A 26,524-nucleotide genomic window follows, 5' to 3' on the forward strand; every position below is an offset into this window, starting at 1 on the left:
AAAAAAGTTAGGAATAAAAAATATAACAAAAATGTATAATTCTTACTTATACCATCCACTTCAAGTTTATTAATTTCTTCTTTTGGCAGTATGATCTCTTGCAAAGCAGACTGCAATTCCTGATTGTCTTCTAATATTCTGAGCTCTAAGGAAAATAATTGTCCAAATTATTAATTAGCTTATTTGTTAATTTCTCTTTGTTAAATAAGATACGTTTCGTATTATTTGAACAATAAGAAAATCTGTGACAGTTTACAAGCAGAATAACGAAATCTGCTTAGTTCAATTTGGGTTTGATCAAATAGCTAAATAAAAGCAAGGCACAGGGTTGCAGTGCACAAATATTCCTTAATTTTTTATAGGATACATATTTTGCAAGGCAAATAATTTCACACACTAGCTGTGAATAATAGAGTTCTGGATGTTAGGAGAAAGCTTTTCTCTTGCAGCACCTCCTTTCCTGCTTATCACAGTACTGTCAGTTTAGACTCTGAGACTCTTGGGCAGTATCGTTAAGCCCATGTATATTTGTGAATATCTTGTTTATGGGCTAACACAGAATATTTGGTTACTTATGGGGCTGAATCAAACATATACTTAACTACCTTATTGTATGTCCCCACAAATACACTAGACACACCATATAGTTGTCCTTATTACTGGATTGCTGCACTCTTAGCAAGCTTCATTGCTTGCTTTTTTTTGTTTTGTTTTTTTTTTTTTTCTCCGTGGTATTTTATTTTTTACTTTGTTTGAGGCACAATTTACTGTTTTATCGTTTTAAAGTCACTATTAATAATTCAGCTAGTTTCTAGTACAGAGCTATATATTATGAATTCACTGGGTATTATTAGTTTTCTTATGCTTTTTTCCAAGAGTACTGGTGAATTAATATTGTAAGTAATAGAAATCTGTGACTTTCATCTTTACTTTCAAAATGAAAGAGAATATTCTTTTAGACTTCAGAAGATCTTTCCTTTGTGAGTTTGGTTTTTTAAGACGTTTGTTGGTTTTTTTTAGTGGAAAGCACTTCCGTTTTATGGAAATGCTGAAAAAAAATAACAGTACTACTACTCTCAGCATGTTTTGAGCTAGATTATGCTCAGAAAATAGCAGAAATATAACACTAGAACACTTTCTTTCAAAGTACTCTGACAATTTTTGCAGACTCAAGTGAATTTTTATGGCTGAAATATCCTCCTAGTTTTGGATTCACATGCAAACTCAGCTGATCCTCATTCCATCCTTCCTTTCTAATCTGAAAGCTGCCCTTTACTACAAATTAATTGTGATCATGCTGAAGGGAGCTTCCAGATTAGCCCATGTCAATTTAACAATATTTTTCTGCTAAAATTCATGGGTGATAAATTTTCAAAATGCTGCCAACCAAAATCAAAGTGATCCACAATGATTCTTTCACAGCTTGCAATCCAATCCACAACAATTTGTTTTGCACTACAAAAGAGACTACGAAAGCAGAGAACTTAAGTAAGATTAATACACAAAAGGACACAAAAGTTCAAAGAAGAGCCTAAGAGTGAGGAACCAGTGGTAAACATCCTTTAAATGAAACTGTTCTCTCCTGCAGAGAGGTTGAGAAATGCATAACTATGGCTAGGAACTTTGCTGCATTTCATGCAATTCCAATTTTCATAAGGAAGAGAGATATTATGGGCTCTTGGTAAACAAGACTGGGGAGGGGAGGAGAGTGGAGGGAAAGGGAGGGAACTAGTAGTTGGGGAGGTCAGAATATTTCTTGCTGGAGTTTCAGTTCTGTATAGATAATTACATCTCCTCTGAAACAGTTATTTGAATGGATATTTTTCACAATTCTTCTGCAAAAACTTTCGCTCTTCCCTAGTATCTGCTAATGGCTGAAGACCACCCAAATTCTAATTAGTACAGTACAGTATCCCAAAGTATGAACTCTAAGTACTACACTGAAGCCTATTGCATAGGCTTCTGGTAGAACTGCTTCATGAAAAAAAAAATCAGAAAATCTTGAGCTATAAAAACATATAGTTTTGAAGTCAGAACAAAGTATTCTACAAAGTTTGACTTAAAATTTGATAGACGAAGAGATGCCTATATTGATTTCATCTATAACATATGAACAGATAAAAGAATGTCATAAATTTCTTACGATCAGAAATGAAAATAAATACATCACTGTATTCCTGAGTGTTAGGATTTTGCTAATTAATAAAATTAGAAAGACAGTAGATATTTTTATAACACTTATACAATATGAGAGGCTTTTTGGTCACAATCCTAAGTGCTACATTAGAGGATCTGAACAGTGAATATCAATAAGAAATACAATTAATTGTCTAGAAATAGGCAGAGTATTTTCAGTACCTCTATCACTCTCATTCTCAAAAAGAGTAGAAATAGGAATCCCAGGACCTGTCATAATAATGAAAGGAAGATCATTTATAGTTTGAAGCCAGAATTTGGTGATAAAGTACAGATTACATCACTGTTGGTAACTGTCAGGAATTAAAGAGCTAAATACAATCAATACTGTATTAAATCTCATCTATTGAATAGAATTCTAGTTTTTACTGCACAAAATACATAAGGTAACGTGTGTAGACATACATAATACACCTGTATTGCTTCGCAAACATAATAGAAGTAACTTTGAATCTATTGTCAAACTTTTCCTCCATAGAGATGAAGTGACATCTAGTTAATACCTGAGATGCGATTACATAAGGTGACTGTGGAATTAACATTGTGAATCATTCTTTTGAGAACATGTCACATTATATTTGTGAAGGTGACTGGCTTTCATATGGTGATGACCTTACAGACTGTTTTGTGGAAGAATGATTGAAAGGTATTGTTATTAGCCACATTTGGTCTTCTGCTTAACACAGGTCCTAAAAACTGTTCAGCTAATCATTCAGAGAAGAATAGTAAACATTATATAACGAATGCAAAAGGAAAATTTTGGATAGTTTTTCCCCTGCTTTTTTTAGGCTGTAACTTCACTGTACTTTGATTAAGATGGATGAACTCATTACTCATGCTTCTGTGTTATTAGCGGTTTCAATAATCACACATTTTTATGAATTGAATTTTTATTTATTTTATTTATACTTTCTCTTACTAAAAAAAATGTTTTCAAGTAGCAAGTATCCAGCATTTTTTGTAGTTGACAGATTTTGATCGTTTCAATTGGGGAACACATTGTAATGGTTTCTCAGAGCTACCTTTGATTATATACATAGGAAATCAATCTTTTTCAAAATCCTGCTCTTGTTACTGCAAGAATAACTTTGATGAGTCAACTTCAAAACTGTTTTGTGCCATAGAATATTTTCAAATATTTGTTTTTAATTCTATCAATCCAAAGCTTTTGAGGAAAAATTTATAGAAGTAAAAATATTTGTATTTTCTGAAAAAAAAAAAAATCCAAGGTTTTTAAATGTGGAAAAAAATGTAGAAAAAATTTTTGTTTACAGTGAAATTTCTATGATTCCTCGGGACATTGTTTGCACTAACAGTTACTAACTATGGTTTTGATATATCTGACAGAATAATTGGTTTTATGTTTATTCTCAGGCTATACATACCATAACAGATCAAGGCATAATACTTAGAGCGCTCACTGAACCTCGCTGTATAATACTGGCATCTCTCTTTCCGTAAATTGCAAGTAATGCATAGTTTTCTGATAGGCTTACTCCCAATACTAATTCTAGGAGAAAAACAAAATACAACAATTATTAATTTTGCTATGACTAACTTTGTATGTGTCTGCCTCACATGCTGGAACAGCGTACTTGGAAAACAGTTCCTTTTAAAAGTAAATGTTTTCCCTTTTTCTTATTTTTTTCCTATCAGCATATTTAAACTTTAGATGGTATTTCTTGATTCTCAGATACAAAAAGGCCATGATTTAATTAAAGCAGCTTGATAAATTGTACTTTAAACATTTTGAAACAGAATTCTGTTATTGAAAAATCCACACCCATCACCTAGTATCATTAATTCAACATTGATAACACTTACTTGTAAATATTTCTTCTTCCTGGATAGCCTTCAAATTCATTGCTTGAGTAGAAACTGTGAATTAATTTAAATGTTAATAAATAATCCATAAACTGATTATCTGTGAACCAGCATGAAGACAAAAAGATGTCTTGGAAGTTAACTTACATTTTCTCAGATTGCTGCTCATGATGGAAGATTAAACTAAGCTTACATACACTTCATCTTAGTAAATCTTTGCTCAAACTCTCATTGGGTAATAAATACACCATATAAATAAGAGTTCTGTCTTAATTCTCAAAAGATAATCACCTCAATTGTGTAAAATACATCTAACTGTATAGTGAACCAAATGAGAGACCACATTTCAAATGCAATGAAATAAAACTGAAATAATTTCTATTTGTAGATAGGTTAATCAAATACTTAAAATTAAGCAATCCTAGATAAGACTCTCTTTAAATGGGTGACTGATAATAATCTGAAAGGTTGAGGGCTATTTGCAAAAAATCTACCAAAAATAAACCAAGTCTGCAAACCTGCACAATGCCTTTGCCTATGAATTTGTTGTGAATGCACTCAGTTGGATGCAATATATTTATAGGTAGTTATAACTTGATGAGTTGACAAATGGCTGGTATGTGTCAAATGATTAAGTATTACTTCTATTGACAAAATACTCATAACCTATACTCTTCTGAGTGGTACTTACATTGCATCATTTGTTACTCTAAAAATATAAATTGCCTCCCATTCTCCACTTGTAATTTGGATTGCATTCTCCTGTGAGGCAAAATATATGTCACTGAATACAGTAAAATTATTTCATAAATTCACGGTATATTAAGGTAGAAAACTTTAATTGACTTACCACAGAACCATTGATGTAATGTATGTGCTTATAACCATTTTTGTCACTAAAAATTTTGTAGTATGAACTGCTGTCTGAGGTAAAATATGGTGCAGAAACAAAGAACTGAAACAAAAGAACATGGTAGATGAGAGGAAAGAAAGAATGTCCAAGCTGTTTAACAGGTCCTAAAAACTAAAAATAACAGGACTCTATTTCAAAAGTTCAGGTGTAACAATTAACTTCAGAGAAATGTTCACCCATGATATGCACTCTTATTTAGTGAATTACAATTTATAATCTGTCATGTAAGCTTTTTTAAATTGGTAACACTAATACCTAAAGTTGCCCACAAATACAGGATCTTTATTTGCAGAATGGAATAATTTGTATACACCAAATGATCTACATTTACATCAAAATATTTAGAGGTGATTTAAAACAAAAAAAAATTTCTGAATGAAACTAATATTTGTAAGCAGTGCCAGATTGGAATCCTACGAATCATAGAGTTTAGCTGATTCAATGAACAAAAATGACAGAGTGAAATCAGTATCCAGTCTTTCCCATATTACTACACTAATGTTTAAGAACAGATTATTGCAGATAAAACCATTCAGATTTTACTTCCTTTCAACCCATCACCGCCTTACTTAGACTGTCAGCCAGTTACTGCAACTGTTTTATTTTCAAAATTATGAGGACAATGACTTGCAAAAACTTCAAACTGCACCAAACACTCCTGAGTGGATATGAATAATACTAACACAAACTCAATTAGAAACTGTGACCAAAAGTTAAATTATTCCTAAGTCAGCTTCTAATATCTCTAATCTTGGAAATCCCATAAAGGCTAAAGCAGGAATTTATGCTTGTGTACAATTTCACTAATTGTATTAAAAACCTATCATTACAACCTCTACATAAGAGGTGAAAAAAGGAAAGGGGCCAACGGGCTACTCCATTTAGATGTGTAATTTTTACTCCAAAAAAAAAAAAAAAAAATCTCTTAAAGGGAGGCATGCTGAAAATTGTGGCTCTTAGTTAAGTCAACTGCAGGATCTTTAGGCAGAGCATGTAATTCCCTATATTAAATTCTGTTAACTTTATCTGCCTGAGAGTAACATAAGAATTAACACATTTTTAATCTCAGAAAGCTGGCAACCAACTACTGTGCCTCACAAAACATAAAACATCATAAACCATGTCTGTGTATTACTGTGTAATAGGTTTGAGGCAGTAGCATTGTGTGACTCCAAATAGTGCTTTGTCATTCAAAACATCACCATGAAGATGCAGAAGCTGTAAGTTCCCATTAAATGAAAGCAGAGTACAAGAAAACCTACTCCGCCTGCCCATCCTGTTTGACTCTCCTCTATGTGCTGTTGATTCTGAAAAACAAAATCAAATGTACACTCTTAAGGAAGTTTGTACACTAAAAAATAATCAGATCATGATTAGATTAAATTAAACTAGATTTAAAAGCTTCACCTAAGAAGTCTACCACCTCCTCTAAACGAAAATTTTAGAATACATGCTATGGTTATTTTCTTAGTCTGCAGTGCAATAGCAGAGACTTACGGCTGCATCAGCAGTCCCACTGAAATAAGGTAACACGAGTATTTGTATTTGAAACTATTTCATATCCACACAGTGTAAAATAACCTGAGCTAGTATGGTACAGAGCAATCTGAGGCTCTCCACTTTTGTTACTCTGTCTAAGGGGCATTTAAAAGCCTGATTTTCATCACTTCTTAAAATCTCACAAAAGGTACTTACGAAAGAACTGAAGACTGACTGACGAAAATAACGCAGTTAGCAAAAACAGCCCAGATTATAAGATTTTGAGATGATGAATATAAATTAATGTAGTTTTAACTCCCTGTAACATTCTTGAATATGATTTTTATAAAGTGTTATGCTGAGTATAAGTGGATCGGTGCCTCCTTCTTAGAGGTGCTTATATATGTGTGTTTTACTTACAAAGTTACAAAAAACATACTCAGTGTTTTCCTACGATTTTTTAATTGAAGAGTCCTTTTATTAAAGAGTTCTTGGAGAATGGAGCAAGTGATTCAACACTTGCATTCTATAAATGCATTTCTTTAGTTTCCTTGCAAGCTCTGCTTTATATTTTTTTCATTTAATAAAATATTTCTTCACAGAAAAAATTAAGTTCAGCAATTTTGCTTCTAAAGAATATGTTTTATATGTGTTGTTCTCAACAAAATCTTATTAACATTCAGAATTTTACTTTTTCCCTTCCAACCCTACACCCTGCAAACTGGCTTATTCAAGCGAACATTGTAGATGCTTCCTCCTTAGAATTTTGTTTAGTACTTTGCAAGGGCTCCAATGAGCCATTCATTTAGTAGATGGACTTTTTTCTTATTAAGATAAGAAAAAAGAGAAGTATTATTTTATATCTGCACCATAGATTTATTTGTCTTAGTTCAAATTAAGGTTCACATCCTGATGACATAATACGTAAAGAATATATTTAACTTTCCTCATATGAGTAGTTCCATGGCCTCTGTGGGATTTTTCTGTTATTAAAGCATTTGCAGAATTTAGAGACTTGGCATATTTATAGTAAACCCCAGTTTTACAAACACATATTTACATGCCTAGCTTTAATTCACAGAAATAATTCCACTGAAGTCATAGTTGTTTCTCTGGTTTATTCACAACAAAAAGAACTTGAACACATGAATATTTTTGATGAATCAGCTTTAGGAACATCCTGTGGATTATATTTTGTTATTAATTTCAAGTACATAAAGCCTAGTACATTTATTGTACATTAGTCTCAATTTAATCTGAAATCAACAAGAAAACTACTTTTGCTGATGTAAACGCACAGAGATACACTTCCTAACAGCAAATAGAGCTAATGCAGCACTCCCATCTGTTCACACTCCTCCAATTGGCCATTTGTGCAAACTTTAATGTGATAAAAGCATTGTATCACTGTATAAACATAGAATTATAGAAACGTCAGTAGTGATTCCATAAATAAAGTTTCATGGAGAAATGCAATTAAACAAGGATCATGAACACAGTCCCGCAAGATATTAATTGTTCTGGTCTGGTTCCAGCAAAGCAATTAAGCACATGCTAAATTTTAAACACATAGATAGTCCTACTGACACAAATTAAACTGGTTACTTGCTTTAAGTTGTTTGGTGAATTGTGCTAAAATTCTAGATTTCTTTATTTATTTTTTATACTCTTTAATACTATGTTTTAACAATTATTAAAATGCAAATGATTTTGAGGTGAGATATAGATTCAGCATTAATGTACTCATACACAGGAGCAATGACTTAAGAAAGACATCAAATACTGCCATAAATATATATTTTGTCCTGATGAACTCTAGTTATTTCTCCGTGGAATCAATAAAAGCTTTGAAAGAACAGGAGCTCAGCTTCCTTTCAAATTTTCAACTATTGTTTTATTATAGAGGAATAAGTATTTTCAACTTGGAAAGGCTATGTCAACAAACCATAAGCCTATAACATACAAGTTCTACAGACGATTATAATCAAGTATGCTATATGATTCCACTTTTGAAAATGAAGAGGCAAGAAGGAACTGAGCAACAATTTTGAAAGCTAGTCAATACACTCTTGTTATTTTTATTGCTTTGATTGTTACTTGAACCTCACTAAAAATATATTTTAGTGATTTTTCTGCTGTTGCCATTAGAATTTTTTCATTCTTCCTTCAAACAGCATTTACAATATTGAAGAGGTTATCTTTATTAGCTGAAAGATGAATGTGATCAAACACTGGAAAATAAAATTACTTTCGTAAAGTCATTGAAATATTAAATATACTTTTTGAGTAAATCAGAGCAATTTGTGCACAATGAGTACATGTTAAAATAGGACAATTCAACAGAAAGTAGCACATGCTAATTCCAGCAACGTATATCCAACTTTATTACCTCTGGACAGACCCAAGTATTTGAATTTTCTTTGAAGTCACAAATAGCTAAGACTGAAAAATTCTGGATTCTCTTTAGCCACTGCACACCAACTCGATTATCTGTTACCCAAGTAAGCCAAGTAAAATAATGATCACTAAAAAAATAAATGAAAGAGAAAGAATGATTATTAAAGAGCAGGAACACAGAAAAATTGCTACAGGCTATAAACCCCATTTTGCTCTGTGGAAGACAACAGCAAATCTTCTATTCTATTAGGAATTTTTTTTGTTCTTTGTAACTATATATCATATGAGCACACATAATCAATGTGTATATATATATATATTTATCTTCTGATGCATCTGTGAGATTAATATGGCACTCCACTATTAACAAAACAATTCAGAGTTTCAAGCATATAAAACAAGCACACAAAAAGTTTTTTAAAATACTCTGATGACATATTTTGAGGGCACAGTACCTTGATGCGATCACTGCAGGAACTGGAACCTCTTTAGGACCAAATGCTTCAACGTTAATAGTGTCTACAATAAACACTTTAACAGTAGGATTTTTAGCACCAGCCTTCAAAAAAAAAATGTATGAGGTTATTCAAATGAACATAAAATTCAGATCTAGGAAAATGACAACAGCTTTTGTGGGATAGAAAATAGGATACAAAATATTTATTCAGCTGAGTACCACATTGCAAATGTGATCTTATAAGATCTTGTATGTGACCCTACAGAAGTAGTTATTTAATTTTGCTCCATTATACAAATAAAGAAGAAAACCTTTTGAACAGTCCAATTCTGTGCCTTTCTGTACTAAAACGTAATGCTTGATGTGAACCAGAGTTGTATTTGCAGCGTGGATCTCTGCAGTACACCCTACATTTTACAACAAAACTTGGCTGACAAATGAGACCTTGTTAAAACACATTAACATGATCACTTGTAGTCATACAAAGATGATGAGTCATAGAGTTTGTACATGGTGAAAAAGGCAAAACCAAGAGGTTCTTGCCTTAAGTTTGGCACTAAAAAACTGGTAGAATCCCAAGCGCTTGAGAACAAAGCACACTATGAAGCCTGCAAATAAACTGAATCCGTCATACCTTTTATTTCACAAAAACAATTAAAAAAATGTCTCCTAGTTGACATACTGTATTGGAAAATAACAACTCCACAGTTAATACATCACAGAAAGTAAACTGAATTGAAAAAAAGGCTTGACCATGCAAACATGTTCTTTCCTATATACCTTTTACTTACATGAGGAATTCTGTTTATTTCACTAACACTATTTAATATGTACAGTTTTGAGTGTGCCTATATCTTTTTATAATTTGGCTTACGTTTGCTTTCATTCATTAGTTTAGGCCATAATGTATTTAAGCACTGTAATGCAAACATTTTTTAAGCACAACTAATTTTATAGTTATCGTAACATATTTCTCAACAGAAAGTAAGTCAAAGAATGATGAACATACCTTGGGATATGGGATAATTATTTTTCTTGGGTACTGTTCCTCACCAAAATATGAATATTCAATTACTGGTATGTCAGAATCATTAAATTGTACATATGCTAAGTATTTTCCACTTGGAGACCACCACAATGCATATTTTGTCGCTAGCATTTCCTCTGAGAAAAAAGAAATTGTTTGTTTCTCAGTGCAATTAATCTATCTTCTAATCTATTTTATCATTTTACTCATACCAGCCTAGACATGCAAAAAGAGTTATACTAGATAGATAACAAGATGTACATCAAACCTATACATCTCATATGTGAAAGGCCTTGAGAACTCCCAAAACATGTACAAACTGCATTTAACTCACTTGGATTATTCAAGTGCACGAGTTTATTATTTTATGCATTGAAGTGCCAAATAATCAACCAACCTTTAAATTTTCCCTAAAGCTTAATTCTCAACCATTACCTACATAGTAGAATGAGGATAACAATATGTAAAGTTCTGACATAGTTTCGGTAACTAAATACTCAGGATTTTGCTTACACAGAATGAATGCAAAATGCAGTCATTGGCAGGTAATGTACATCTAGCCATAGAGATAGAGATAGATTCTAAGATAGATAGATTATTCTTAATGATAGTATTACCTTATTTTTTTTTTTTAAAAAAAGCTGCAGCATACATTTCCAAGTTCTGCTGTTTTGGCACATTCCACCAATATACATTTCCTTAAAAGCTTTGAAGAATCCATCTTACCCCTTCTCCAGCTTATTTTTCCCCCAGATTATAAATTTCATTGCCAAAACATACATCTGCAAAGTCTCACTGTATATAAATTTCCACCTCTCTCCTTCTCTATAGCTCTGATTCTTCTCCTGTCCAAAACAAGATCTAATTCTATTTCTCTGCCAATGTCTCACACTACCCTCTGGATGTAAACAATGCCTGTGACTCTGTAACTCTTCTCTGGTAAGCCTCTCTAATTTTCCCTTTTTTAAAGCATTGAGCAAATCATGCTTCTCCTGCCTATAAAGCCCTTCACAGCTTGCTTGTACCCCAGCACTCCTCTCTCACTGATTGTGAAAAGATTAACTCTGCCTTCTAATCCATTTGTGATGCCAATTTCCATCTCTTACTTTCTATCCATCCTTCACTAGACGTGGCAGGGAGCGTGACCACTGAGGATAAGGAAAAGGCTTAGGTTCTCAAAGCCTTATTTACATCTATCTTTAAAAGTTGGACTAGTTATTCTTGGGGTACCCTGTGCACTGACCTGGAAGTCTTGGATGGGGAGAAGAATAAACCCCCTGTCCTTCAGGCGGAAACTGTTAGAGACTTAATACTTCATCTGGACTGCTACGAGTCCATGGGGCTGGATAGCATCTACCCAAGGGTGCTGAGGGAGCTGATAGAAATGATAGCCAAGCTGCTTTCCATCATCTATCAGAGTTCCTAGGCAACAAGTTAGGTCCCAGAGGACTGAAAGCTTGCCAAGATGACTCCCAACTACATGACAAATCGCGAAGAGGATCCAGGGAACTACAGGCCTGTCAGCCTGACCTTGGTCCCAGGAAAGGTTACTGTGAGACATGGTTTAGTGGGAAATATTTGTGACAGGTTAACAGTTGGACTGGATGATCTTAGAAGTATTTTCCAACCTTGGTGATTCTATGATCCTATGATTCCATACTTTCAGTAACATTCTTCACTATTTTATCCAATTTGCCTTGGAATTTTGCCTTGGATTTGCCTTGGAAGCGCATGAGCAGTGCTCAGATGTACAAAGATGGCACGGTTAACAACAACACATGATATAGAAAGGGACTAGCTATATTATGTGAAAGAAAAAATATTCTAGTTTGAATTTGCCACCTTCACATTTGAATGCCCCCTGGCCCCTTACTAAAAGACATTAAAAAGTACGTAGTGATTAGTATACATCACTTAAAACAGTTTCAATAAATGTGATTCCTTTCTCATTCTCTCTCCCCAGAATAAGAAGTACTTACTGGTTCCAAGAAATCCTTATATGGAATAAATAAAGTAATTCTTAGGGCTCTAAAACCATTTAATCAATGATTTAGAAAGGATTGTGAGAATTTAGTAATGTAGATTTCACGTTGTTGCCCTTCAAGATTTACTTACCTTCATAGACCCAATCAGGTATCCCATTAAATATTTCATTTTCTTTTCCATCACTAGTAAGCTGAATTGGTGCCTCTCTTGGACTTTGTTTCAAATAGATATTATTTTGGTAAACATATGCCTAAAGATAAGAAATTTTTTATGAGTACATGCATCAAAAAGAGGGGTTGTCAGATTTTTTGCAGTCAATTTTTTTTTTTTAATAACTGTATTAAAACCTTTGCAAATACTGCAAGAACAAGTACTTCTGTAAATAAATTTTATCTTATAGGACAAATTCTACATTCAACTATGACTCTCTAATGAAATATAGGACTCTCCTATATAAAATATATATATATATATATATATATATTTTTTTTTTCCATTTGAATTGTTATTTCTTGTAGTTTTCTGAAATTAGTATGATGCTTAAAGTATATTTCTTGCATCAGTATTCCAAGAATGAACATTTGTAAACTTTCTACTATAGTCAACAGGTCCATAAGAATTAGTAAGAAATAAAATAATTTGAACTATTAAGTAATAATAATAATAATAACAACAACAACAACAACAATAGAGATTTTTTAATAAAATTTGAGACCACATTTTAAATATGAGATCTTCAAATATCCATATTAAATTCATATGTTATATGGTGTCAAAGACAAACTAATTATTTTTCAGGCCCTGAAAACTGTATTTAATCCTTTACACAGTTACTTTGTCGATGCTTGATACAAGACTGACTAGCTAAGTAAAATACATACTGCCATTAAGAATGCAGATTCTTACATTGAAAAGAGTGAAGTTAAAATGTGACAAATGAAAAACTGTTTGATTTTTTTAAATCATTCTTGTTCATAAGTAAGTTTGATACAAATAGGCTTGTCAAAATATGGCCTAATGAAACAGTAACCAAAAGGCAAATAAAAGTCTTCTAGCCTTCTTATATTTACTGACCAATTTATGTCCAACGGGTGACCAGGATATATACTGAATTTTATGTGGAAGCTGATTTTCTGTTACAAAACCACTAAAAAAAGGGAAAGAGGTTGAAATGGCTTTATGTTAACAGTACAAATGCACAAATCATTACACTGTACATTCACATAAAACTCTTGAAAGGCTATATTTTTGTTTCATAAACAAAGCAAAATTAATGCAGGCAGTGAGGCATGCAACATTGTAATTGTGTGCACAATGTGTAACTGAGTGCTGGTGCAGCTCAAGCCTTTGAAAATATACTCAGCGTTCTAAGAAGGCAGTCTTATCCCTTTCTAAAAACTGCACGAGCATCTGCAGGCATTTCCTCAATCTACTATTTGCATTGTAGTTTCAGCAAGCCTCAACAATCAAGGAGACAAGAACTCAGTGATCACATTGTATTTCCCAGGTTATAACATGCAGAAGCAAGTTGAACAGCAGAGTTTGAGCATCTATTAAGGATCCACAGAGCCACATGCAGTAACTCTCTACTCACTTAAGCTAGTAGTAATTCTGTCACCTTGAGCCAAGAGTTTTCCAAGAATGTAGCTTAGTGCAGTCCCTGCTCAGAACTAAGAAGCTTTTAGTCATTCTGTGACTTCTGGCATAAAAACATGAGTGGGAAAGCAGATGGCCTTTAGTAGAAAGCAAAAGAAGAATGGTCTGGGGAAGATCTTGGGAAAGAGACCAAATGCCATGGCAGGAGCTGAAAGTTTCTGGGGAACCCAAGACTTTACAAGATCACTGAAGGACATGTGAGATTTTTAGGAAAGCTGAAGATTGAATTAATAAAAAAATTGATGAATTAAGAAAAAAGAAAGGGAAGGAGACAGCTGGTGTGATACTGAAGTGGACTAAAGCAGCCAAAAAGGGTGGGATAAAACTATGCAATGAAAAAAAAAGAAGGTGAGAATCTTGAGCAGTCGAAGTTTTAGGGTGTGAAGTATAAAGCAATCCACATATTTGGATGAGTAGATGAATGGACTGTAGAATTTTCTCAGAGGCAAGAAATCTTTTGATTTTTCAGAAATAATAGATAACAATAATCAAGTAAACAAGTGACAGTTTCAAGTAAAAGCCAAGCAGCAGATAGTCACATTGCTATAGAATTTTTCAATGAAATGCTTGCAAGTATATTTTTACAGAGCATCACCATAGCTCTTCGTAAAAAATACCACGCCTTACCCATATATAAGATCATAAATGTGGTATGATGCAGTATAAGAATATCTCCACAGCTGCAAAAATTAAGCAAGAAAAAAAAAAATTAAATTGGAAAAAAAGATGATTTAAGTAAAAATCATCAGATGGTTTTCACAGCCTTTCACTTTACTCAAGAAAAGACTGAAAAAAATTCATGCATAGTAACCACACATACTGAATGAAATCAAACATTTCATTAAGCAACATATAAAATAATTACCTTTGAATAGTTGCTCTCCAAAGCTATGAAGTATTTGTCTGATGACATCACATAATTTGAAGCATTAACTTGTTTCTGAAAGGTTAAGATGTATATTAGATTCTAGCAAACACTATGAATTGATTTGTCAAGTTTTAATCTGATTACTTTTAAAGAGATAGTTGGAGCACAACTGCATTTTACTGCCTTTTTATTAGTTGAAAAGATACATACCATTGTGCTGTTGGTCATAATGGTAGTTACGTAGTTCATGTCAACATTGAAAAGAATAATATCATCTTCTGGATTCTGGTGAAGATATTCACTATCTTAAAAAACAAGATAAATGGGCTGTTACTTCACAAAGAAGGTAAAATAGAACAGACCTGTTTACCAAATTATTCACTACCCTTGTCAGTAAGTAGATTTTGAGCAAGTCTCTTTAAGTATCTACAAACGCACAGAGGAGAAGTTTTCTACTAATGATGCCAAGTTTTAACAGTTGAAGAAGGTTTCTTAATTATGTTCTCAAGATCATATATTGCATGCAGAATCAGCTAGTTAGCTTCATTATAAAATGCCAGATTTTATTCTCAATAGTACATGATCAAGAATACTAGGGACAGATCCATCATATCCCAGCATCACAATATAAAAGCTATTATGAAAACGTTCAACATCCTTGCTTATAATTTTACCAGAATATTCTCATTTTTATAGATTTTAGATGTAATAGCAGTACCATGTAACTGTCAGTATATAAATAACTGCTCTTACTCACATTGCAATGATCCTACATAATGAAGGTGAGTGGCCTCCAATGAGAACCGAATTTAATCCTACCTGTGCTCAAGACATGAGCCACAGTTTGGTAGGATCTGAAGATGAGAATTTTAGTTCCACTTCATAATTCTCATTGCTATAAATAGAGATAAGGAATTGCATGCTGGATGCAGCTTAAGAGAGAGAGAGACTAACAATTTAAAAGCAGTCTGAAACATTGTATAAGGTTTTCATTAGGGAGGAAACTAGATCACTCTTGGACATTTAGCAAACGCTTACGTGATTTGAGTAAAAGCATTTGTGGTTATCTCAGGCCCCTTATAAAAAGTTATTCAATTTCAGCTCCCTGCTTCAGAAGAAAAGTAGGCATATGGAATGCTGTAGGCATGACTATCTATGGAATTTATGGCATGACTTTTGTGTGAGTTTTGTGACTGTTAAGACGAAAGATAAGCCTAAGTGAGGAAGTTATAAAGGGAGAATGTGAATATCAGGTTTAGGTGGTATGCTGCCTACATACTTCAGACATTCATACAGAATTCTAACAAATGGTGACCTAATTTTTTAATCACATAAGTCATGTCTACATACTTCAAATTGCTAACTGTGAAACTAAAACTGCTGCTAGCAACATCCTGGAGGGCTTTGGTTCAGTTCTAAAATTGTGGGTTTAAACTAACTTTGATAAGACTCCATGTAAATGGGAATTTGTTTTTTTGTTTGTTTTTTTTTTGTTTTTTTTTTTTTTTGCTTCTACTGATAAAATAATAACTGCTTGAGGCAATGCACAGATATGAGTGGTAGTACTGCAAGTACTAGAATGTAATCCAACCTACCTAAAACCTTCTGGTGCTGCTGCAGTTCAGTGATAACAAGAGTAGTATTTTGGACACACACTGACACGTACATCAGCAGCAACTAACTTTGTGTCTTTATCTTCTGCATTAAGGAACTTGATTAGAAACTCATCCTTACTTCCTATGCATTGCTTTGGAACTCAAAATTTTAGCAGTGTTTGTATTTCCATATATAAGAGATAAGAACAGGTTGGCTTCCTGCAGCACTAAGTAATACTGGAAACAAAAACAGAGCCTGCAATACAGGCTACCTCAATTATAATTAATAGCAAGTGAAGAAATGCTGTGACAAGCACAAGAAAGGGAAATTCCTTAAAACATGACTGACACATTAACAAATTTCTTTACCATGATGTATTGAGTATGACAGTAAAAGAAATACAGCAACAAATGGCTCTGTATAATGATAGTTTATGCTTAACTCAAATATTTCTGTTGCAACATTGAATACTAGGAATTTCTAGAATCCCTGACAGAAGTGTAAATTTAACCTTGAGTTTTGAGTAGTAAATTGTTGAATTTTATTTTTAGCATTTATTTGGAGTAAAGCTGGAAGAAAAGTATATTTCTTAGTATGTGTCAGAAAACACATACTAAAAATGCTTATGTACCTCAGAGAAAAAAAAATTACTTACCTGACACCCAGTACGGAAAATATGTTTTATACTGAAAATTTCCATTCAAGTAATCATCCAGTGTAAGAGCTCTAGGACCATCAGCTGTGGTGACAACTTAGAATGAGACAAAAACCTTCTGTTAAAGCAATGCTGTTACGTGAAACTTTTTAAAGAAATCGTTACTTAGTTAAATATTTCCTCTTATCTACACAGGCTGCTCTGAAAGCAATACCTCCTATTTTATTATGTTGCTGTCAGAGGTGAATGTTGGTGGGATGGCAGAAGAGACTGAACCTTCACACCAACATTCAATTACATGTTGTTGCAGTGGAACAGATGGTTATAGGGGCAATCTGACACAGTAGTGCCTGACATGGAAGCGTGAATGAAGCAGAGGGGTGGAACTGAATTCCTCCATGCAGAAAAAATGGCATCCACTGACATTTATTGACACTCATTGAACATTTATGGAGACCCCACAGTGGATGTGAGCACAGTGAGGTGGTAGGGAATGCATTTCATCAGTGGTAACACCGACATGGTTCATTTCTGCTGGTGCAGATTTTTAGTGTTTTAGCTGAGAATTTGCTCTATCACATAGTGTTATTGTGCTCTTTTTTATCTGCTATAGTTTCCACAGAAACAAATAGGAGGCATTACCTTCTGACCAACTTACTGTTGTGGTTTAACCCAGTAGGTGGTTCAGCACCACAGAATCATTTGCTCACTCCCCCCTGTCAGTGAGATGAGGGAGAAAATGAAGAAAAAAAAAAAAAACAAGCAACAATGTAGAACTCATATGTTTAGAGAAAACTATTTACCAAGATAGATAAAAGGAAAATAGTCCTGACAATATATATGTGTATATATATATAAAGTTGGATGCACAAGGAATTGCTCATCAGCCCATAGCCAATGTCCAGCTAGCCCATCAAACAGCAGAAGAGTGAGACGCACTCCCATCTCCTTCAGAACTCTTTTCACATGATGTCATATGGTATGGGATATCCCCTTGGCATGTTTAAGTCAGCTGTCCTCATTCTGTCCCCTCCCAGCTCCTTGGGACCCTTGCTGAGAATGGCCTTGGCTCTACACAACACTGCTTTGCAGGCAACTATAAACATCAGTGTGTTGTCATTGATGGTTTTCTCCCTGAACCAAAACATAACATCATACCAGATGCTCTGAAGAAAACAATTCCATCCCAGCTGAAACTAAGACAACTGTGTATATTTAAGTACCGAAGAAGAGTGAGGATAGCATAATCCTGGAACCATGCAAACAGCACAGAAGAGAGAAAAATTCTGTGTTAATGCTCTTCACCATCTGAAGGATTCTCCTTTAGAGGTATGAAATTAGGAACTAGTTGGTTTAACTAATTTCACCCAGAAATTTATTCGTTGAGATATATTTACTTGTATACCTTGGGACTACAAGGAAAGCCTCTTACTTACAAAGGGCAAATCAAAGTTTTCTTAAAGCATAGGTTTCTTGGACTTGTTTGAACTTATGAGCAGAGAAAACTATTTTAATAAAGATCCATATGTATTCAGCAGAAATTCAAGCAACAGGTCCATACAAATCTTTACTGCCAAATTTTTTTTTAAAAAAGCCTCATCAGTTCATGCTAGAAGATGGATATGAGAACACCAAAAGGATCCTCATCCACATATATTTCTTAGTAGCTGTATGAAATAAACAGACAAGGCTACAAAGGTACAATCAATGTTGAAAAGTAATGAACAACTGAGCCCAAGCTTCAACTTTTTAATCAGTGCTTTAAGGGCACATTGACAATGATTCCCTAGAGAAAACAGGTGCTCTGACATTTGATTTCCAGCTAGATCAGACAGCTACATTAAAAATGCACAAAAATTCAGCTGGTTTTGTGGCTTTTCTTTGACTGTTTACTTTAAAGATGAAAGCACTTTAAACTAGAGCAAGGGTTCCAAACAAAAAGTAAGGGCAATCAGCTCTGAAGAGGGAAATGCTGAATTGCTAGCTTGCTAAATGCACAGAAATGGAGAAGAAAAAAAAAAAAAAAAAAAAGTATTATAAAAATGTAATAAAACAACTATAAAAAGAAATAGCATAAAGTTCTCTAGGCAAAGATTATTCAAAATGTTTAATCTCCAAGACACAGGAAAAGAAAGGCATTTTTCAAATTTGTCAGCTTTTAAGGCTTGATAATTTATCTTCTTTGAAGTTAAGGTAGATTTTGTCATGGTTATCAGAGGTAGAGGAGATGTCACAAGGAGCCTCCTAGATTTCTGCCACTTCCCCTGTTTGCTCCTTCAGAGTTCTCACAGCACAGCCAGATAATCAAAATGACTCACTGCCCTCAGGTTTCATATGCTCCATCACTTCCTCATTACAACCTCCCTCTCAGCTAACATCACACTCACTTCCTGGGAAATGTTTCTTCATATTCTCTCCTTTTGTACTTTCTAACGATAATCCCTTCTTTTTTCAGATATGTGACTATTACTTACTGTAGAATACACATGTCAGGTTGACTTCTAACACTAGCCTTGTCTGCACTAACGCAGAAGAAAACTGTCATGAGAAATAAAACCAAATGCCAATCCATGAGTAAAAACCTATCAGCATAAACTCTGAGGTAGCAATGTGTCCAGAAAATATCCCCAAAAGTTCAATAAGAAGTTAATTCCTCCTGTTAGTTCCATGATAGTATGTTACTAATCCTTGATACATTAATGACAAGCACAGAAGATAGCAAAACCTTTAAAAGTGCACAGAAAATTTCAGAAGATACATATCTACTTATATTTATACCAAGTGATGACTACTTATTATCAGCTTCCAGTTTAAATTCTCTAAATTAATGTCTATCAGCTAAAGAAATCCATGATAAAAATCTATTTCCATAGCTGTGTGCAAAGGAGGCTTAAATTTACAATCCTGTTTGATAGCTTCATCTGGTAAAATCTCCTTATTCCTTCTCTCAGCTTAATAGGAATTTTTAGAAAAGCAACACCACAAATATCTCATCAGTGCTCTAAATTTTACAGCTCTAATTTAAACTTTACTCTGCACACCATCTCACCCTTGCTTACTTAATATTCTGTGATAATTTATTATGACTGTTAATTATTTTCAAAATATGTCCACTCCTATTTTGAAAATGACCAAATTTCGACTTTGCTTTCTTCCCTTTATTGCCTCACCATCTTATTTTAATGCTTGGTGGTCCATTTTCACTCAACTACAGGGTGCCACTCTGTATTTCTCTTGCATATTACAAAAAAATAAATAAATTCAGAAAATGCAGAATAATATTGTGCACTGAACTGGTTACTTTGCTTCACAGTGTAACTTTGTTTTTTAATATTCCATGGTCATAATTAAATGCATTTCAGCATATCCTATGTACACATATAAAACTGGCATTAAAAGCCTGTAAACACCTATTAATCATCACTGGTTCTAGGAAGATACCTTCTATAGTGTCCAGTTTGTTCTATGGGAGAGTTTAACAAAGCACAGACAGGAGAAATTTTAGCTATATTAAAAATATAACAACATTAAGCACTGTTAAATTTAGCTTGCATTATCTGGAATACTCCCTTTAATGGCTGGATGTGGGTAGCCCAACAGAACTCTTGTTTCAGACTTGAAAACCCTCTTAGCTTGTTCCATAACATGTGAATTCATACACATTATGTTCTTCTGCCAGATTAAATCACGTGTAGATAAAAATCAGAAAGTATTGTGGTTTCTGTGTTTATTAATTACCCGTACGTATTTTAACTTATGTATATCTACAATAAATATTTATACGTATCTTATTTAGCAGCCATTGCCACACAGTAATTAGATGACTTGACAAAACGAAAGTGGTTACTGTTTTCAGACAGCCAGCTTGCAGATAGTACTGTATTCCCTGCAACATCGAAGACGCAAGGGCTTAGTCTCAGACCTCGGTCAAGAGTGTAATGGGAACAAGAACACTGATGAGTCAGGGTTCTGGATGTTCATTAAAAATAACACAAGAAAAAAATAATGCTTCTTGTGGTTGTGTTCCTGCTTTTCAGGCATAAAGAGGTATTTTATTCCTTGCTAATGCTGCTGAAAAACAGGACCAGTTGCACCAGTCTACATGTGAAAAGAACCTTTCTGAACAGCTTTGAGTTGGGTTATCATACCAAGGTAAGTCACAAAGCATATTCCTAACTTGGAGAAATGTCAAAAAAATGTCACTAGTTTTGCAGTCATCTGCAATTACAATGTTGACATTGCCCATACTGCTCTTCTTAGACTCTCAGAAATTGTATTATCACTACAGCTAAGTACTTCCCCCAAACTATCCTCTACCAGACCAAAATATAAAAAATTAAAAAAAAATCCAGTATAACCTTTGAGAGATTTTCACTTTTTTGATACACTTTTTTTTCACTATTTTGATACACTTCCACGTGTAAAACGAAACCAGATACCATATTTTTGAAAGTTTCATTAACATGAAATAACTAGAAATTTAGCAAGTCAGAGTTAAATTATATCTTTCAATCTTCTCAATATTATAGATGACATTTGTCTTTGCTGAATTATTATGCAGAGATTTAGTCTGTTTGTATCTATATAATATTTAATAATTAATCCTTCCAGATCACCACATCCTTTCGGTTAAGCAGTAGCCAAGGTGGAATGTACAAACAAAATTCCATCTCTATAGTTACTTCCTGTCTCTCTTTCACTTGCAAAGTTTGTAACCACAAAATAAATTTATAGTTCCTCCAGACTATTAGGAATCCAGAAATATTTAGGTATTTAAACAGATGACTGCAGTATTTGCAGTTCCAACAGAGAATAGGAAGGCACAGTCAGACATGTTTGACATAACTCTGTATTCTACAGTTGTCTGAAATCCTCCTTCAAGAGTATTCTGTAAAGAAGACAAATTCTATTTCATCCTCCTGGATCTAAATGTGATGTTCAATATGATTAGTTATTAAGTCACTGTTAAAAGAAACTACAGATGACATTAATTCTCTGTAATGGCTGAAGCAGCTCAGAATGAGACCAGTCAGCTGGTATGTGGTAACTTTAGAAGGGAAAAATACATTCATTTCCTCCTGCAGTACCTTCCAGGATATTTAGCAACTTCTTCAGGCTGCTAATCCAATCCTCATGCTCCACTGTATTACTCTCCTCACTGCTTTTTAAATTGAAATTTCATCAAAATATTCTGTCCTTTCTTAATGTGTAAACTTGGTAAATCTGGCTCGATACTACATTTATCTAACAATGAAAGCTCAGATTTGACCCCATCATGGACTGTAAAAGTCACCACTAAATCTATAACCCTCCGGTTTGTTAGAGAATAAATAGTTACATTAGAATTTATTTTTTACCTTTTTTTTTTTTTTTTTTTTTTTTTTTTTTTTTAAATATATATATATACATATTCTCTAGAACTCCAAATGGGACAACTAGATGAGAAAGAGGAAAATCTAGTTGTATATCTAATTACGTTCGAATTCTTTCACTGAATACAAAAGCAAATTTTCACTACAAAAACTAGTTCACATATGTAGACAAATTCAAGATATACTTTTTTCCCTTTCATTTTTTTCCCTTCCTATTTGCTACCAGTTTAAGGCAGTTGCAGGGTTCTCTTTTACATCCCAACAGCAGTGTTCAGCGCAAGACCTTTCTGTAGAGATTCTAGTAATCAGAAGTGTGATGTAAACAAAGCCCAAATGGGGAAGAGCTTAGTGAAGGACTCCATTTTGAGGTGTGATTGGATCCCAAGACACAAAGAAAGGCTCTTGGAAACATTCAGGATATTCCAGGAAAACAGCTAAGTTTTATTATATTTCTTCTTTTTTTTTTTTTTTTTTTTTTTTTTTTTTTTTTTTAAACAACAGAAGGAATTCTGCTATCTTGTATCATGTTCCAACTCATGAAAACAATAACTTTCTAGTTACATATTTAGGGTAAAATCTTCTAGCTTATTTTAGACTACAAATTTGGTTTCTATGACCTTTTATGAGATACAGCCCAATATCCCCTGAGTGCGTTTGAAAATCTTGTGGTTAATTTAGAAAGAGGTCAGTGGGATGAAGTTCAACGAGACTAAGTACCAGGTTCTGCACTTAGATCATAACTCCATACAGAGCTATAGGCTTGGGGCAGAGTGGCTGGAAAGCTGTGCTGGGGAAAAGGATCTGGAGAGGTTGGTCAGTGCTCAGCTGAAGATGAGCCAGCAGTGTGACCAGCTGGCCAAGAAGGCCTATGGCATCCTGGCTTGTATAAGAAATAATGTAGCCAGAAGGAGTAGGGAGGTGATACTCCCCCTGCATGCAGCTCTAGTGATGCCACACCTCGAGTATTGTATTGCATTTTCCCATTACAGTAAGTGCACTGAGGTCCTGGGGTGTGTCCAGAGTGGAAAGGACAGTGAAGCTATGATGGGTCTGGAGCACAAGTCTTATGAGGGGTAGCTAATGGAACTGGGATTATTTAGTCTAGAGGGGAGAACTGATTTGTATCTACAACTCCCCGAAAAGAGGTTGTTGTGAGGCAGGTGCTGGCTGCTCCTCCCAGGTAACTGTGATATGACAAGAGGGAATGGTCTCAAGTTGCACCAGGGGAGGTTTAGGCTGGATATTAAGAGAAAGTTCTCCAAAAGAGTGGTCAGATACTGGAACAGTCTGCCCAGTGAGGTGGTGGAGTCATCACTCTGGAGGTGTTCAAGAAACATGTAGATGTAGTACTCTTGGATGTGGTTTAGAGGGCAATATTGGTGGTAGGTAGATGGTTGGACAAGATGATCTTAGGGGCCTTTTCCAACCTTAACATATGATTCTATTCTATAAATCTCCAACTCCTCTCCAGCAGAGGTATTCGTGCTAAATATGTTAAATTGAAATACCAGGTTAGAAAGGGAGATTTGACCTTCCACTAAAGTTGAATATTATCCATAAGACAAAAGTAAGGATAAAGCTAAATCTGATTTGCCAACATATGGGCAAAGCGTAATTATAGAAAAAAGAAATTATTGCTGGAATATATATATATATATATATATATATATATATATGTATATATAATTATTACTGTTTTAAATATTTCAGAGGCATTCAATTCATCCACTGTAGTGAAAGGGATATATAAATACTTATTGGATTTCTCATAGAAAAAAATGCCCATTAAAGCCAGTGCCACTCAGACTCTAAATATCAAACCACACATACTTCAAGCTTTACCAGTGGACTCAGCAGATCGTTCTGTGCATCAGCAGTTACATATTCACAAACATATTCACAAACAATTCACTACATCCTTTCATTAGAGAAATATTTAACTTGCAAATGTCTATAGATCTTTAATAATTATTAAAATACAGGCTCACCAAGCTGAAATAAACTATTAACAGATTGTGAGATTCTCATAGCTCCTAACATATATATAATATGAGACCTGAGAACTACTTCTGCAGTCTTGTCTAAGAATGTTATATGTTATGAATAAAGTTAACTGAGGTGCTTTTCACTTCAAAGGGTTCATTGTTTCAACATCTCCTGGCATTTCGATCATACCTCCAGGACATTTTAGCTGTCAGTACATTTCTGTAAAGTGCATAACAGTACAGGCATGACAATCCTAGAGATGATTTGACAAACTTTTATGAACTTTACAAGCCATAGAAGCTAAAAACATTGTGTTTTCTGCTACATTAGATAAAAACGCCTTACCTTTGGATGGAAGCAGTACAATACACATGAGTAATAAGGAAAGCAAAACACATACAACCACTCCAAATAGAACTTTTAGCCGGGTCTGCAGGACAGAAACAAAAAATTATTACATTTCTAATATTTTCTGAGGTAAACTGTTATGGCTGTCTAATTAAATCCTCTCATTCCTTTTAACTGCTGAAATCCATCCAGAAAAAAAAAAAAAAAAAAAAAAAAAAAAAAAAAGCAAAAAGCAAAAAATATCTCCACAGTACATTTGAAAAGACTTCCCTTTTTCTTTAAGGCAAATACTTCCACAACAGAGCCCAGCCTTGTACAACAACTGACAGTTTAAAACAACAGACGCAAACATTATTGAAAGCTGAATTCAGCAGCATACAGACCTTCATTTTTCTGCAGTCTTCCTAAAGAACACAAACTTTTTTCTGAGAGCTGGTCAGCGGATCTAGGAGAGGAGTTGGAAAAAGCAGTGTCTGTTTTCACAGTTAGAGCCCAAGCCTCTGGCAGACTTTTTTTTCCCTACATACTTTTGTAAACTGTGCCAAATTTCAAAGGGTTTCCATAAAATTAGAAACAGGCTTTCGGGGAAGTTCTCAAAGCAGAAATGGACATTGGGCAGCTATAGTGGTGGTGATTATATACTTCTCACCAATGCAAGCTGTAACCAACATCTGGGTTTTATGACTCAACAGTTATTTGATATCTACTGTTTTTCTCTGAAAAGCATCTACAGTGTATTTTGGCAGCCCTCACATTCTCAGGACATATTCATGACCTTATTTCTACTTCCTACTGAGAAATTAAATGAAAATTCAGGCACGTCGTTAATGTTTATCTATAACTCTTTCTTGTTTACTTTCTAAAATAATAAATGATAGCATAAACATTCAAACCAAGAAACATACACAATTTACTTAACATCTTCCACATATGAAGATAATTACTTTTTTTTTTTTTCCTCAGAAAACAGTAAACTTCCACATAACTGAGCTCAGACATAACTCTGCTGGCCCACAGCATTTCAGAACAGCGCTCAAGCCACCAACTGTACTTGTTTCATTCAGCTCATTGAAATGAGGTCGCCTGCAAACAGAAAACTGCTGGGACCGCAGCGTCAAGTTACACAAGAGAAGCCTCAGAAGAGTGAAGAAACGCTTGAAAAGAGAAGTACGCTTTGCTCGTAAGACTGGTTTTGTCCAGCTAGTCTCAGTCTCGCCCATCAGCGCTGCTGCGAGGAGAAAAACCTCGCGGCACCGCCTCACAGCGGCTGGCTGCGGGCGGGGGGGCGGAAATAGCAACGGTCAGGCGGCGGCTGAGGGGGAGTAACGGCCGCAAGCAAGGCACGCTGCCCCCTGGTGGCCGCGCGCGCCAGCAGCTGCACATTGGGCCGAGCAGAGGAACGGCCGCTCGAGGCAGCCTGCAGCCACGCGGCACGGCGCTCCCAGCTAAGCTCTGCTTTCTGCTCTGCGCTCCTTCCCAGCACCCTCATGTGACTGGAGGCTCTTAGGCGTGTCTCACAGCGCTAGCAGTCAGCCACGCTCAGCTCAGCTTGCATCTTGTGTCCACAGCAGCAGCAAGGGGTAATGCCACCTGCCCCAAAAGACTATAAACTAAAATCATTCCCTTTGGCTTCTCTGAAAACAGAAAATACAGGAGATGAAATAATAGTTTCCTGTTATACTGAGGTATCTAGCAAAGCATGAAATAATGGTTTGCAGAGAAAAAAAGCCCAATGTACTATCAACCAAAAGTAGTCAATACCTC

The 26,524-nt window shown here is 34.6% G+C and overlaps 1 protein-coding gene across 1 annotated transcript in view; it reads right to left on the bottom strand.

Moving 5' to 3' along the window:
* FAP (fibroblast activation protein alpha) overlaps positions 1-25,980 on the bottom strand; it is a gene marked incomplete at both ends in the record, with an annotated part of 37,317 nt that extends 11,337 nt beyond the window's left edge. The window contains 18 exons of the mRNA XM_079539236.1: positions 47-145; positions 2,359-2,406; positions 3,582-3,706; positions 4,021-4,074; positions 4,712-4,782; positions 4,871-4,975; positions 6,196-6,240; positions 8,802-8,937; positions 9,265-9,368; positions 10,276-10,430; positions 12,409-12,529; positions 13,354-13,426; positions 14,563-14,615; positions 14,801-14,875; positions 15,014-15,104; positions 17,051-17,150; positions 24,758-24,842; positions 25,807-25,980. Of these exons, the coding sequence (XP_079395362.1) occupies positions 47-145; positions 2,359-2,406; positions 3,582-3,706; positions 4,021-4,074; positions 4,712-4,782; positions 4,871-4,975; positions 6,196-6,240; positions 8,802-8,937; positions 9,265-9,368; positions 10,276-10,430; positions 12,409-12,529; positions 13,354-13,426; positions 14,563-14,615; positions 14,801-14,875; positions 15,014-15,104; positions 17,051-17,150; positions 24,758-24,842; positions 25,807-25,980 (1,714 nt within the window). The remainder of the gene's footprint in view (positions 1-46; positions 146-2,358; positions 2,407-3,581; positions 3,707-4,020; positions 4,075-4,711; positions 4,783-4,870; positions 4,976-6,195; positions 6,241-8,801; positions 8,938-9,264; positions 9,369-10,275; positions 10,431-12,408; positions 12,530-13,353; positions 13,427-14,562; positions 14,616-14,800; positions 14,876-15,013; positions 15,105-17,050; positions 17,151-24,757; positions 24,843-25,806) is intronic.
* Between the last annotated feature and the right edge of the window lie 544 nt (positions 25,981-26,524).

Source organism: Tetrao urogallus (genome assembly GCF_951394365.1).
Source record: "Tetrao urogallus genome assembly, chromosome: 8".
NCBI classification, from domain to species: Eukaryota; Metazoa; Chordata; class Aves; order Galliformes; family Phasianidae; genus Tetrao; species Tetrao urogallus.